The 14,936-nt window shown below is 58.7% G+C and overlaps 2 protein-coding genes across 4 annotated transcripts; one reads left to right on the top strand and one right to left on the bottom strand.

Moving 5' to 3' along the window:
* Positions 1-322: 322 nt before the first annotated feature.
* Positions 323-4,336, bottom strand: LOC115614917. The gene is made up of 5 exons (XM_030502423.1): positions 3,918-4,336; positions 3,457-3,842; positions 2,752-2,912; positions 2,237-2,369; positions 323-933 (listed from the first exon to the last, which is right to left on the bottom strand). The coding sequence occupies exons 1-5, from the start codon at positions 4,066-4,068 to the stop codon at positions 727-729; spliced, it is 1,038 nt and encodes a 345-aa protein (XP_030358283.1). The 5' UTR covers positions 4,069-4,336; the 3' UTR covers positions 323-726.
* CCDC71 (coiled-coil domain containing 71) lies at positions 4,248-13,958 on the top strand. Of its 3 annotated transcripts, XM_030502417.1 has the most exons (3): positions 4,874-5,360; positions 5,672-6,390; positions 6,491-13,958. In XM_030502417.1, exon 3 carries the CDS (start codon positions 6,552-6,554, stop codon positions 7,734-7,736), a length of 1,185 nt encoding a protein of 394 aa, XP_030358277.1. In that variant the 5' UTR covers positions 4,874-5,360; positions 5,672-6,390; positions 6,491-6,551; the 3' UTR covers positions 7,737-13,958. The 3 variants fall into 3 exon arrangements, with proteins under 3 accessions (XP_030358276.1, XP_030358277.1, XP_030358278.1); XM_030502416.1 differs by lacking the exons at positions 4,874-5,360; positions 5,672-6,390 and adding an exon at positions 4,248-4,318; XM_030502418.1 differs by lacking the exon at positions 5,672-6,390.
* The last annotated feature ends 978 nt before the right edge of the window (positions 13,959-14,936 follow it).

The raw sequence follows: 14,936 nt of genomic DNA, 5'->3' as shown, positions 1-14,936 counted from the left end.
GCCCCGCTCGTGAGGAGCCGCAGACACCCCGCGGTGCCACCCGGTGCCACCCCAGCACCGGGCTCATGGACCCGAGAAGCCACCGTTCCCCCTCCATGAAGAGGACCCTCTGCCTGTCACCACCCTCAGGGACGGAGCATGAGCTTGGTCCCACTCTGAGCACGACCTCACTGGGGTCTCTGTGGCATCAGGAAGGACCCAAACCCTCTATGGCCACTTTTGTCCCCACTCGACTGAGCTCTGTGAATGAAGACACCGGGAAAGGCACTTCCCACCCACCAGCACAGGCAGAGCCGAGGCCAGGCAGGAAACTCACACCAGAAACGAGCTAAAAAGGTTTGCTTTAAAAATAGGCAGAAGGGACAGGGCCTGGATGGCTCCGCCGGGGAGGACACCACAGCACTTGGGTGTGCTGATGGTAACAGCCCCGCACCAGGCACCGCCGCGGCAGCGGGAACAGAGGTGTGAACGCTGCATGGATCTCTGTGTTGCATCCACTGTGGGATGGCCCTGCCAAGGGAAGGAGAGGCGTTTCCTCCAGGGATCCCATCACACAAGCTCCCCGGATGCTTGTGCTCAGGCATGGAGGCTCCTGGTAGGATGATGTGGGCACGTCACACATTGGAACGGGGAGAGCTCGAAGAGCCCAGCCTTGCGCTTTGCCTGTTCACAGCAGGAAGCAGGGGGTGTCCCAGGTCCAGAGCCCCTCATCCCTGTGAGGAGGCATCACTGTCCATCCCACTGCCGGCTCGGGGTGTCCTCCTCCCTGCAGGCCAGGTAACGGTCGTAGTTCTCCTCACACCTCCTCACACAGTGCAGGAAATAGTCCTGGTCAGCAATGGCCTGCAGCAGGTCAGTCTGCACCAGGCAAACGTCGTACAGCTCCGAGGTGGGAACGCGCCGGGCGCTGCGGCTGCCCCGCTCCGAGAACACCTGCAATGGGACAGAGCAGCTCACAGAGGCACCCGCACCCTCCATGAGCAGCGGTGCCAGGGCCGTGCTTCCCGATGGAACAGACCGCACCACGCGGCTGGAAGAAAACAGCTCTTGTGGAGCAGCCAACAGCTCTTCCTTTGGTCTCTTGCACAGGAATTCACCTTCTGATCTTTACCACTGCTCTCCCTAAGGCCACCTGGCAATCTATTCCATCCCAGCGCTGCTCTGTCACCGTCACTGACACAGGGACAGCCCTGCAGAGCTGGTGACACAAGAGGAGGGGAAGCTGGTGTCCAACCTGCCAATCCTGGCTGCAAAGTCCTCAGGTGTCACCCAGACCCAGCGAGGTCTGCTGCCACCACAGCTTGATCCTACCTGTCTGATCCGGTGGGAGGGGAGCCCTGGGCTGGCTGCACGGCTGCACTGAGGCAAGCTGAGCAGCCCAACTGACCTGCTGTGCCGGCTAAAGATGGTGAAAGCAGGAACTCCTGGATCAGGGAAACAGCCTGAGGCTGGAATGCTGCACGTGGAGCTGTGTGAGCCACGCTCGGCTGCTGCAGACACGCTGCTGTGTGCAGGGGCCTCGGGCTCGCCACAGAGCCACCCGCAGTAATTCCATGGAATCAGGCACGGCACAGACCAAAGCCTATTCCTGACAGGTCTGCTCCGGGCAGTGACCGCTCCTGCCACCAGCTACAAACCCACGAGCTGAGAGAGCTTGTGTGGAGTCATGGAATCCCAGCATGGCTTGGGTTGGAAGGGGCCTTAAAGCTCCTCCAGTTCCAACCCCTGCCATGGGCAGGGACACCTTCCACTAGAGCAGGTTGCTCCAAGCCCCTGTGTCCAGCCTGGCCTTGAACACTGCCAGGGATGGGGCGGCCACAGCTTCTCTGGGCACCCTGTGCCAGCGCCTCAGCACCCTCACAGGGAAGAGCTTCTGCCTCAGAGCTCATCTCAATCTCCCCTCTGGCAGGTTAAAGCCATTCTCCTTGTCCTGTCCCTCCAGGCCCTTGTCCAAAGCCCCTCTCCGGGTTTCTTGTAGGATCCCTTTAGGTATTAGAAAACTATTGTAAGGTCTCTCCTGAGCCTTCTCTTCTCCAGGCTGAACAAGCCCAGCTCTCTGGAATATTCAATGGACATCCCATCCCTCACCACTCCCTGCCACCTCGCAAACGCTGCTGACCATTCCCCATTCCATTCCCTGCCAGCACTGTCACCTTCCAGATGGAAACAGGGGTTCAGGCTCCCCGGGTCACCCCGCAGCACGGGCAGCAGGCACTGGAGGGACCTACAGCCCTACCTGGGGATTAACAATGGTGTCAGCATCGTCCAGACGGATGTTGTCGTCGATGAAGATGTGGTGAACGCTGGGATCATGGGGGTCGATCCACAGGGGCTTCCCACCTCGGGAGGAGAACTGATTTCTGGCCCACCTGGAACAGTGAGCAGGACAGGGAGCAGTCAGGGAGGGAGATGGCGACAGCTCTCGGGTAAAGGCAGGTCAGACCACAACAACAGAGACCGTCCTGTCCCTCTGCCTGCTCCTGCCTCCTGGGAAAGGGGCGTTTTGCATCCAGGTGACTAATCAGGGGGTGTTTGGAGAAAAGGAGGAGGTAGACTAAAGGATGGGGCCTGAGGAAAGATGTGAGAGCCCCATCAGGCTGCCCGCAGGCAAAGCGGGAAGCATGTAAGTGATAGGGACCCCAACAACGTAAAGACCTCAAAACCTGGAGCTATCCCAGAGCGGGAGAAGCTCGGAGAATCACAGGAGGGAAGAAAGCACCCAACGCACTTCCTCAGTGCCCTGTTTCTCACCAGTCAAAGTGGTCTTGGAAGCCTCCGATTCCCTCAAAGGAGCTGAAGTAGTTGTACAGCTTTCTCCCGTCCTCCCGGGTGGTCAGGCGCTCTGCTCCCCTTGTCAGCACCACCTCCCGCTTGCTGCAGCGTATCTGCCCAGGGGTGAGGTCCACAGGGAGCTGCAGAACCACAGAGAGCAGGAGGGGAAAGGGTGTCAAAGCAGACAGGTTGGTTGGTGCATTGGAGGCTCCCCACCACCACAGCACGGGAGGACGGTGCTGGGGAGAAGACAACAGGACGTGCGGAACCCCCCAACTAAAACTCATCTCCTCCACAGGGATGAAAGGGAATGACATCCTTGCACACTGCCCATGTTTCAATCTCCATTCCCTGTCAACACTCCAAGGAACAACCAACGCAGCTTCCAAAGCTTGCTCCCAGCATTCCCGCTGGTGTGCTGCTGCGGGGACAGCATGGCTGCGATCAGCTCTGCTGCATCAGCCCCTCTATGGGAGAAGGGATGCTCTGTCCAACTTGGGATACCCTGAGACCTTTCCCAGCGGGATCCACATGCACTTCCCACCAGCTAACAGCTTCATCCCGCAAAGCTCCTGCATTCCCTCTGTGGTGTTTTAGGAAGCAAAGCCACCCTGCAGAGCATGCCAGCACAGGGATCCCTTCTCCGTCTCCTCCAGCACCCTGTGCCCTCGGGGTGCCACTCACCGCTACGTCCCGCAGGGCAGGGAACTGGGGGTGCTGCCCCTCCAGGGCGCAGCCGACAGCGCGGAGGGCGCGGGGCAGGTCCGTGCCGAACGTCCTGAAGATGACGGCGAAGGCCCGTCCGTCCCGGTGCAGGGTCTCCAGCAGGTGGAAGAAGGAGGGGAGCAGGAGGTGGTAGCGCTTGCTGGGGTCCCCCTGCACCGACAGCACATCGTGCGGCCGCCCCGGCCACTCCAGCAGCTGCAGGTAGCGGGCGTGCAGGCTGCGGAAGCGCCGGCCCGGGCCGCCCTCCGTGAACGCGGGGTCCCGGCCGTGGTGGCTGTAGTAGCTGAGCGCACCGGGGCACGGCGGGCACAGGGACGGGCGGTCGCTCACCCACCGCCACTCGCCTGCAAGAGAAGAGGGAAGGGGGCTCAGCCGGTGTCCGATCCCCGATCCTCACAACCCCGGTCCCCGGTGCTCACCGGCGGCCCCGGCGCGGCCCCAGGTGACGGTGCTGAGGAAGCTGTTGAGGGCCGCCCGCGGGCCCTGCCCCGACACCGCGTCCGCCACCACCACCGTGTTGTTCAGGTCCACGTGGAGCACCAGCCGCCGCGGGCCGGGCCCGCCGCTCATCGCCCCGGTACCGGCACCGGGCGCGCCGCCGTTACCTGGAAACCGCGCCGCTTCCTCCAGCGCCCCCTGCCGGCCCGGGGGGCGCCGCCCGCCACCGGCGCCGTGACCGCCGTTACCATGGACACCGGGGGTAAAGGCTGGAGGCGTGTCCCCGGTGCACGGAAGCGGAAGGGGGCGGTGGTTCCGGCGCTCCGCGGGCGGCCATGTTGGAGCGGCGGTCGCGGCACAGCGGCGGGTCTGGCGGCGCCCGGTAGGTTGAGGCCGGCGGTGCCCGGGCCCCGCGCTCCCGGGCGGGGGCGCTGCCGAGCCGGCGGCCACGGGCGCTGCGGGCGGAGCCGCGGTGCTGCCCGCCCCGCCCCGGCCGCCGCCGGCTCCTCCCCTCACCTCCCCCCCACCCCATCCCGGGGCCCGGGCCCCGGAGCCGGCGCGGGCCGCACCCGCTGTCTGCACCAAGCACGTCCCCGCAGCACCGGCCAGCGCGGCTCGACCCGCACCGCGGCTCCTCCGGGCTCGGTGCTACCGGGCGTGGGGATGGGGGGGGGGTGCGGGACAGGCGCTTGGGAACGGGCAGCTCCTGCAGCGGGAGGGGGTCATGGTTCCACGGGTCGCCCCAGCCCGGTGCGCCCGGGGAGGCACCGCAGGGCTCTTCCCTGGAGCTCCGGGCCTTCACCCCGCGCTGGCTCCGCTCGCTCCGTGCCGGCAGCGCCGTGGGGCAGGGGCCCCGTGGGGCTCCCTCCGGTGTCCCCCGGTGGGTTCAGGTGACTTGGTGTTGGGTGGACACAGGGGCTGAGCCTGCCCGTGGGCAGCTTGGCTCCAAGCGCAGCTTGCGCTGCACAAAACAAGACCAAGCGGGTCGATGTTGGGGTGTCCTGTCCTCATGGATGTCACAGCCTCGCCGTCCAACATGCGAGTGTCCCTTATGGTGTCCCAGCTGCTCCTGAAGACGACCCGTTCTGCAGCCCGTTGTTCCCTGTGCTTCTCCCTCTCTACCAGATCAGGATTAAGCTTTACACCTTGCTGGCTTCGCTTGTTCCCTGTGGAGGTGGCAGATCTCACCGCTGGCTGTGGCTCCGTTGATTCCCTGCCTGCCTCCCCTCTGCCGTGGGAGATTCCCTGCATTATCCTCCTCCAAATCCCTGTGACGTCCGCAGAGCACTTGACTGGGATTAGTGTGTCATGTGGAGGCTCTTACCCCGCTGCTGACCTGTGCTTCCCCTGCTGCCGCTCCTTTGGCTTCTGACTTTTCCCTGCCTGTGCCGCTGGCGGCCGCTCCGGGGCCGATATTCCCGGAGGTCTGTGAGGAACATTGGATGTGGTTCCTTTCTCTGCTCAGGCACTAACTTTTCCATCACAGTGTTGTTGCCTGCACAGTGCTCTCTCTGAGAGTGTCTCTGACACCTTCCGTGTTTCCCTAAAAAGGGTTTTTCACCAAATCCTCATTATTTTCAGAGCTGTTATTGAAACTAAAGATTCTGTAAGTTCTGTGGAGCTGGCGAGGCCAGCAGCTCGGTGTGAGAGGCTCACAGTCCTCCTGGGTGCATCACTGGCCTCCTCTTCAGTGCCTATTGTGTATTTAAACCAATAACCAGCTCTTTTTCCCCAGGCAGACAGCTGTGCAGTGCCCTGAGCGTGATCCCAGCGTTTTCCCTCAGGCCATTGTACACTTGGCCCCGGTGATGCGTGTTTCCTTCTTGCCGCCCTGCTTGAGTTTCCTGCTTCCTCCTCCCTTGGCAGCGAGTGCCCCTGGATCAACACCAGTTTGCTGGGACAGCAAGTTGCAGACCGTTGTTCAAACAAGGGAGCGGCAAGGAGCGCTCTTGTCTTGCCACAGCCTTTGGCATTGACAAGGCGCAGCTGAAGGAGCCTCCAGCTCTCCTGTCAGGTCTCCAGGAGGATGCAGCAGCTTTGGCAGGGACTCAGAATCAATTTGTGAGCAGAATCTATTAGGAAGCTGGAAAACTGAATGTGATGCCAGGATAGATTTGAGGTGTTCAGGCTTGTTAGCGTTGAGATGGCTCCGTCGTGGTGTTCTCAGTGAGGGCTCAGTCCTCAGGGCTGTTTTACCAAAGGAGAATGAGATCTGGTTACCCAAAGCTGGGGTGTGTCAAGCTCAAAGTGGAAACAAGCTGCAGAGTTTACTGACTTAACCACTGGAACCCTTCATCCTGGGCTGGGTTGGATGGGATTGCCTGAAATCCTGCTTTAGGTTTGAGGATGTTTCAGCGAGAGATGATTTGGTTTTCCTGCAGAGAGAAATCAGTGATAGGATTTTCTTGATGATGCTTCTAACGCGGGTGATGCCCAGAATCTGACCTGATGTTTGTGAGTAGCCATCCCTGGGCTTAACAGTTTCAGGTCCCTGCTTAAAAACATGCGTTGATTTCGGTTGCTGTGAGCTAACTGTCTTCTCTCTCTTTTTGAGGTGTCAAGAGTTGTTTTCCCAGTAATTTGGACCTTTCCAAAGCGCCCGCTTGCCTAATGCCATGAATATTGCAGTGAACAATGCGGAAGAAAAAGCTGTCCATTCCTGGTCAAGAATTTCCTCTGCAGGACAGAAAGTGCTGGAGGAAGCCCTCCGAGTCTTCAACCCCATGTCCAAGGACCTTTCGGACACAGAGACCCAGCTGGTGGCCTTCATTCAGAGCCTGAAGGAGGAGGGCTACCAGCCCACCATTCTGAGGAGTAAGGATGTGTACGGGTACAGCTCGTGCACGGCAGACACACCGGCTCAGACAAAGGAGAGCAGCCCACAGCACTGTGCCAACACCACCAAGAGTCCAGCCAGGAACACCACAGCCATGGCAAAGGTGTCTGCTGAGCCCACCAGCGTTCCAGTGCACTCCCTGAAAGTCTCCACTCAACCTGTCCCGAAAGGGGATTCCACAAATCTCCTCTTGAGCTCCTTGAAGCAGACAAAATCCAGCACGTCCAAGGCTGCAGCGGTGGGCTTCCCTACAAACATGTATCCCGATGTGTATCCAGCCATGAGACTGTCGGTGGTTCTGGAAGCTCTGGTGCCGCTGAAAGCCACCGCGTCCTGTTTGGAGTCCAAGTACACACGAGGGCGCCTTGGGATCTCGCCTTCGGATCTTAAACTCCTCAAGGCTTCGAGTCCCCCGAGGAAGTTTCCTTCAGGCAAAGCAACTAAACTAACCGAGGGTAAGGGCTACAAGCGTTTGATAAAGAAAGCACCGGATTCTGCCACCCTGGCTTTAAATCTCCTGAAGGGACCAAAGGGTGGAGTGCTGCAGGAGAGCAACGCTTGCAAAGCCTCAGGAGTCCTCAACGGGAGAGTCACAGGCAGCTCATCCCAGGGCTGCACCACAGCCCCGCAGGCCAAGACCTTGAAAATCAAAGATAAGGAAGCTCTGGTGGGGAAAACAGAGTGGAAGGACAACAGCACTTACCGGGAGAGCACCGGGCAGAAGAAAAGAAGAGCCACAGAGGCGAGGGAAGCGCCGCAGAGGAAGAAAGCAAATACCATTCCTGCCCGAAACAAACCTCGACGGGCTCAGAGCACTTTGAACCTGCTGAAATTCCGGGCCATCAAGGTGGGCAACTCTTCCTCTGACGAGGAAGTGAGGAGGAGAGCACAGAAGATTCTTAGGGTCAACCTGTCCCCGGTGATCCGAATTCAGCCCTTATCCCACGCTCACAGCGTCCCCTGAGGGTCTTCACTTTGTCGCTTTCTCCTTTTGTAAGTAAGTAAATACGAGCCCAGCACCAGAGCATGGAGAGGTTGGAGACTGGAGCTCTGGTGCCTGGGGGTGACCTGTTGACTGACCTGCAGACAGAGCAGCCTGCTCCCGTGCTGTTCCTGCCTCGCCTGCTCTGCAGAGCCGGCTGCAGCAGCACAAGGACCCGCTGGGGACGGTGACACGAGCCGGGCAGGTCGCAGGGCTCACTTCCCACCTCGGGACATGGCAGGCTGAGCTCTCGTGCAGGGGGAGGACACGGGACTTTCTCACGACATTGATGCACTGTGATATTGCTCTTTTTTCAAGCTGTACATGTACTGGGTTTATTTTGATCAAATTTTATAACTTTATTATCTATATATCTATATATCCATATAGGTGCACATGGCCCAGGAGCTGTGGGAAGATGCACTCCCTCCATCCCTCTGGGATTGGGTTTGATAGCTTTTGTTCCCCTTCAGCCAGTGTTTTGTTGGAAGGTGCCAGGATTTCTCTGTGATCCATTGTTGTGACAGCTTGTTCTGGGCTCTGCCGAGCAGCTCAGAGGCAGGCAGAGCTGTAACCACTCGATTGTCTCCAGAAATGCCAAGCAATTTGGAGAATTACCAGCTCATCATTGACTATAGTTTTAATCACGGTTTTGATATTACCTCTGCGTAGAGGGGGAGTGTTATGGGGCTGTTGCCTGCAAGTCTCTCGGTGCCTCTTGTGTTTGTTGGTAGCAGAAGCTCTGAACTCATGGTAGGGGTTTGCCTCCAAAGAGCGATTCCTCCTCAGCACCCGGTGTTGTTCCTCTCTCCTGCACCCTGGGTGCAGCCATAGAACATGAACTGTGACTGTCAGAGCCAAAGGGCTGGAGTTGTGAGCAAGGAGCTGTGTAGTGTCCTGCTCACCTTGCGACTGCGTTGCTGTTGCTGGATGTTTCAGGAGCAGGTTGTAGGTAGAGAAGAGACAGGCTGCGTTTGAATGTATTAGACACATCCTGCTGTTCGCAGAGCTCGGTGGGATACTTGAGCCTGAATCAAAGCAGAAAAGCAAAAGATTTGACAGAATTGATGCCAGCACTTAACCAGATTGTTTCTCTCTGCGGTTGAAGCAGTAGGAGGGGAGATCAGCACCGTGTTGTGATGGGTGACAGCTTTGCTGTGCCATCTGGGATGTCATGAGAAGGTGTGTGGCAGGTGTGAAAGCTCCCGGAGCGCGGGCTCTGCGCATCCCCAGGAGGCAGCGTGGAACCTCCTGCGCCGGGGGCATGGCCGTGGGATGCTGTCGGATGCTGTGGGATGCTCTCGGATGCTGTGGGATGCTGTTGGATGCTGTAGGATGTGAACACGGGCTCTGCGCTGGCGGAGGTCGGGTCTGCTCTCCACTGGGAGGGATCTGTGAGCTCCAGGAGGAGCATCACGTTGGAGCAGTAGGTGCTGTCACTGTCACCTGGGAGGGATGGTCTCCGATGAGATGATCTTGCGTTGGGAGGCTGCAAAAGCAGAACCTGGTGGCGTGGGGAGAGGAAGCAGCATCAGGCCAGGCTCTGTGCACCCTGGTCTCTGCAGCACTGGGCCAGTGACCCACTTGTGCTCTCACCAGCTCCAAACACCAGTTATCTGATCTAGTAATCTCTGTGGACGCTGGCTGAAGGGATGAGCTCCCCTGGGAAGCCTCAGCTCCTCACGTTCCAGCCTCTCCCCAGCACCTGGTTGCATTTCAGTGCTTTGTAAAAGGGGTCAGTGTCTGATGCCCAGCTCAGAGAGGAAAACCGTGGCACGGAGAGGAGAGAGGAGGTTGATGAGTGTCCCGAGGCACAGCCAGGGTTCTCCCTCCTCACCCAGCTACAGCAGGGGGAAGGTTCTCCCTTGGGGTCTGGTTGCAGGCTCTGAATCACACACTCGGGCTCCGTGTGGCGTTAGGGTGTTGCTGTCAGCGATCATCACTTGCAGTGGTTGGGACTGACCTGTGAATGCCGCTGGTTGGCTGCAGACGAGGAGGAAATATTTACTTCTGTGGTTTTAAACACCCTGGCAGAGAGTTCCCTGTCCTGACGTGCTGCTGGATGAACAGGGACCTTCTGTCACTGTTAACCAGCCAAAAATTGCTTTGTCCCTTTTGCTCCTGCTCCTTCAGACCTTTCTCATTCCCGCGCTCCCAAATACCAGGTCTGGAAGTCTTGCACTGGAGTTTCTCCTTAGGGCTGTTCCGAGGAGGGCTCTGAGCTCCTGCCTGTGGTATCGCTGTCTCACAGCCTGCTCAGCAGCTTCCCTCTTCCCAGCCCCTTATAAGGACACCAAGAGCTGCCTCTGGAGCCTCTTCCTGCAGCACAGACACCCCAGCCCGGCCTCTGGTGGGAAAACAACCGTGCATCAACACGGCTGGTTCGGGTTGAGCTTTTCCTCCAGGCTGAGCAGGAAGCTGAGCACCTGAGGCCATATCCCTCCTCTTGGTGGTGTCTCTTCCCCCAGCTGCACTGCTGCCTGCCTGCCCGCTCTCCTCCATCACCTCTTGTCTTTCACAGCTTGGGCTTTTGCCAGTCAGGGACTTGGCTTGTGCTGTCGCTTAACACATCCAGCAGAACATCCTGCCTTAGTGCTGCCGTGCCTTTCCCAGCACTGAGCTCAGCTCTGCAAATGCCTGGCAGTGATGTCCTTCCCAGGCCACCAGCAAGAGGTCTTCTGCTCCACAGGGAGAGATGAGCGTTGGAAATGCTTCTATGTCACTGAGGCTGCTGCAAGGGAAGCGAGCACCCCATTCCATGCTCCAGGACTTGCCCGTCACCAGTGCAGCCTCTGTCAGCCCTTCTGCACATCTCTTAACAGGCTGCAGGGCCCCTGAGCTACTGGGCAGTGCTGGAGCTCGATTCTCTGCCCTCCTGATGCCTCCTCTTCCCCCTTGCAGGTCATTTGGGAACTTGGCTGGAAGGATTCCAGTCTAGATCCTTCTAGTGGAAGGTGTCCCATGGCAGGCTGTCGGAACCAGATGATCTTTAAGGTTCCTTCCAACCCAAACCAGTCTGGGATTCTATGATTGCAGCTTGTTACTCACAGAGGGGCTTTACAGCCCTTGGTGCCAATGTCATCAACTGCTGCCTGTCGTCCCGTGCGGGCAGATGTGTGCCTGCAGCCTGCCAGTGGTTGGCTCCGGGGTCCTTCATCTCGTGGCCGGGTCTGGGTGCTCCTAAAGTCCTGGACCTTCAACACTGATGTGCAAGAGGCTGCCTAAAACCTGGTCTAACCAGAGCTCTCCCTTCCACCCCGTGTTGCCCTCTGACAGCAGACTTGCCTTCCAGGGGCCTGCACAGCGGGGCAGGGCACACAGAACCGCGTTGCCTGGGGTGCTGTGGTCTCTGCTGCATGCAGGTTGTTCAGACCTGTTTCTGTATTAGTCACTTTGAATTCATCCAAGTGCCTAACCTGGCCTGTGCTGTTCCTGGGCACCGTGACAGCCGAGAGAGCTTTGGAGGCTCTCTTAGGAATGCTTTTACCGCATGGATTTGTGCCACCGTCACTTCTAGAAGCGCTTCAGCCAGCGGTCAAAGGGCTGCTCTTCCAACTGATGGTTTTGGGAACCGCTTTTCCTTTTATTCAGCTGCCAAGAACCAAGAGTTTGTGCTTCGCCTCGAGCAGACAAGGTCCCTGAGCTTCCTGCGTGCCTCAGCTGTCCGTGGGGAGAGCCGCTCGCCCGGCAGGCGCTGGAGGGGAAGCTGACATCAGATACCACTGAAATCACATTGTTAATTGGTGGAAATGTTTTGTAGCTCATGTCCACTCTGCTCACATTTCACCATCTGCCACCGCTTTGACTTGGAGAAGTTTCTCCTTGGCCTCTTCCCTGCGAGCCAGCCAGCGTGGTGCTGCTGCTGCTTCCAGACTGGGTGGTTCCCCCCGCCAGAGCCAGCTTGTACAGGATTTCTTAAGCACTTTTCTGCAAAATAAGAAGGGATTATTTTGTTATTCCTGGTTTGTAGCCCAATAGTGGTGTTTCGGTGCGAGGAGGAGGAGGAGATGTGCTCCTCTCATACACCAGCAGCTCTTCTCCACCAGCTTCACTGGTGGAAGACCCCCAGCTCCCGTTGTGGCTGGAGGGCTTTGGATTTTGGGCTTGTGGACAGAATTTGGGCCCTTTCCGTTGTGACTTGTGCTGTGCTTATGGGCAGACCTTGCCAGCATGGTGGAGGTGCAGCCACTCCAGTTGTTCTCCCCCCTTGGGCCCAAGTTCCCTGCACTGTGTGGGAGTTGGTCCTTTGGCCATAGCACAAGGGATGTGTGGGGATGCAGAGCAGGATTGTGTCTGAGCTTCCCAGGAGCTGAGGATGGGAGGATCCTTGTTTTAACCGTGGTTGGCAGGGTCGGTGCTGAGCTGTGTGCAGCACTTGCTGCTCAAGCAGGTTGGTTTGTGTGGAATCAACAGTTTCTGTTTCCCTCTTCAAAGCGGCGCTGTCCTGTTTGCTCCCGTGGTCAGATGGGGACAGTCATCCATGGGCCGAGGTGGCCTGAGGAGACGACAGCTCTTCTGGAGCACCTCACACCTTCCTGACTGTGCTGCAGCGCTTTGGGTGCTGGGTGGGCTGGCACCACCCCTGGAGAGGGCAGCAGGGCAGGCTGCTCCCAGGCCCTGGTGTTCAGGGCTCTCAGAGAGAGAGCAAGGTTTAGAGCAAGAGCGTGGTTTAGGGCAAGGTGTCCCTGCCCATGGCAGGGGGGTTGGAACTAGATGATCTTAAGGTCCTTTCCAACCCTTACGATTCTATGATTCTATTCTATGAAGATCATGTTTCCCTCTTCTCGCAGCCCGTTCCTGCTGTTGGGAAGGTGCCAGGGGCCTCGCTGCCTGGCGGAGCAGGGACCTGCCCCCAGAAGCCGGGACAGCCATCGCTAGGGCAGGGTGCTGAGTGAAGGGGTGACGAGTGGGGTGCTGAGTGAAGGGGTGTCTGGACGTGTGACACTCGCAGCTTGGCCAGCTGCTGCCTCCAAAGCCGTGGTGCTGAGGCCAGGCCCCTCGCTTTGCTTAGGAACACCAAGGAGAAGCTGGGATTAGGGGAAACCAAAGGCACCAGCAGCTTCTGCTCCCGCTGCAGATGTGCGAACAGGGGCCAGCTCTGTGGTGTACCACAGCACTGCCTCCATTCTACCTGCTGCAGGAGCCTGTCCTGCCCTGCCTGGCAGCACTGCACAGGCTCTGGGGGTGCCCTTTTGGGGCAGGAGCCCCCTCCTAACCCTTGGTTTCTGTCCTTCATCAGCCACACAAACTGGTCCCGCTGCGGTGGCCATGGGAAAGGTGAGAGATGCCAACCTGTACCCCTGGGACACCCTCATGGGGGTAGCGCTTCTGTGGTGAGCATCCAAAACACCTTCCCCTGCAGGGCACGATTAGACCTTGCCCTGGGGAGTCCCTTAAAGGCCTTATTATCATCTGGGACTCTCCTTGTTGTCTTAATTCACCTTTTCCCTTCCTGCTCCCCTGTGAGAGTCCGGTGATTCCCACACACCCGCTCAGGCCCATGGTGCTGTTGTGAAGAGAAGGTGCTGCAGAATACCTCCTGTGCTCCACCATGCTGCCCGGGATGGGATGGGATGAGCATCAGCGCTGTGGTGGGGACTCGCGGTGTGCGACGCTGTTCCCTCCTCCTGGTGCAGCATTCCCAAGGAGTCGCTCTTCCCGAGCAGAGGCACAGCAGCCGCTCCGGGTGGGCACTGCCGGGTCCCTCACCCTCATCTCTACCAACCATCACCTCTACGAGAGCCTCCTCCACGCTGCAGCACAACCAACCTGCTCGGGCCGGGACCGGTGCCGCCGGCACGGCTGCAGCATCCTCCGGCATTCCGGGATCCTGGGTGACATCCAGGGAGCAGCGACCACGGGAGGGCGAGGAACAGACCGTTGTCTGGTGGATTTCCAACAAGTGACCATCTTGTTCTCGAGTGAACTTTTTCCTGTTCTCATTTGTTGGTGTAGAATGTTTCCGAAGCTATATTGCTATTTAATGTTGAGTATGAGGCCGGGCTTGCTCCACGCTCCGTGTTGTATATTTTGGAATGGCATTGTTTAGTGAGAAGACAGTATTATTCCGCTCTTTGGAGGGAATGGGACAAAAAACAGACTGTCTTTTTTTTTTTTCCTTTTCTTCTCTTAAATGAAGTGAACTTTTTGTTCTGAAGTCCCAGCAGGTGTCCAGCCCCTCAGTAAAATGGTGCTCAGAACCACCCAGTGTGTCCAGCTTTCCTTTCGGCTCCCAGGAGCTCCGTGGAGTGGCATCTCCCATGTGGGCTGTGCTCAGCTGCAGACCACCGCTGCCTCTTCTCCCCACTTCCCCTCCCCGAGAGGTTTGGGGTACCCAAGCCCCATTAAGGAACGCCTGGCTTGGGATGGGAAGCGCTCCTAGTGCTGAACCGGTTTAAACTGGCATAAATCCGCATTCCAGGTTAGTTCCTGCCCACCCGCTGACTTCCCCCCGGCTCCCATTCTCCAGCCGGGACGCTGTGGCTGGTGAATTCAACAGAGGAGCCATTGTTCACCCGGGGTGATCCGGATCCGGTGTGAGCCATCGGTGCGCTGACCCGGCACTAACGGTGGTGGGGCCGCGGCTCCGGTGCGGCGCTCGGGAAGGGAAGCGGTTAAGCGGCTCTGCGCGCACTAAAGGATGTGCAGGGAAGCGCTGGCCGCCCGCTGGGAGCACTGATGTCGTTCCAAGCGGCGCTGCCCGGGCCTGAGAGGCTGCTCCGGGGGCTCTGCCGAGGGTTGTGGAGCCGGGGCCGGGGGGATGCTCAGCAGCTTGGAAGCACTGGTGACAGGGGCTGCTGGTGGCAGGGGCTGCGGCAGAGCTGCTGGCACATGGACCAGCACAGCTGCCCGTGGGCACGTCATCTCCCACACGTTAATCCCTGGGATCGTGGCTCCGCATGGGAAGTGGCCTTCAGGGGAGCCAGGAGGTGCCTGGGCATGGCAGGGACACCTCAGTTGTCCTTTAGATCCTGCTGAGGATCCCTCCCTCCCACTTTTACTTTGCTTTTCAAGGCTGCAGCTCCTGTTACCGCCACCTTTATCAGGCCGCTTCGGATCTCCTCAGAGCAGATAAGGGTTGCTTGGCCAAGATCCCTGCGCTACAGACACCATGTCCAGTGCTAATGGCTCTTTATCAGCTCATCCCTTGCCAGCTCTCATAGCCCAGGAGGTGGTGGAGCC

The sequence above is a fragment of the Strigops habroptila genome, chromosome 11 (assembly GCF_004027225.2).
Source record: "Strigops habroptila isolate Jane chromosome 11, bStrHab1.2.pri, whole genome shotgun sequence".
Lineage (NCBI taxonomy): Eukaryota > Metazoa > Chordata > Aves > Psittaciformes > Psittacidae > Strigops > Strigops habroptila.
This window is presented reverse-complemented; position numbering and strand designations above follow the sequence as displayed.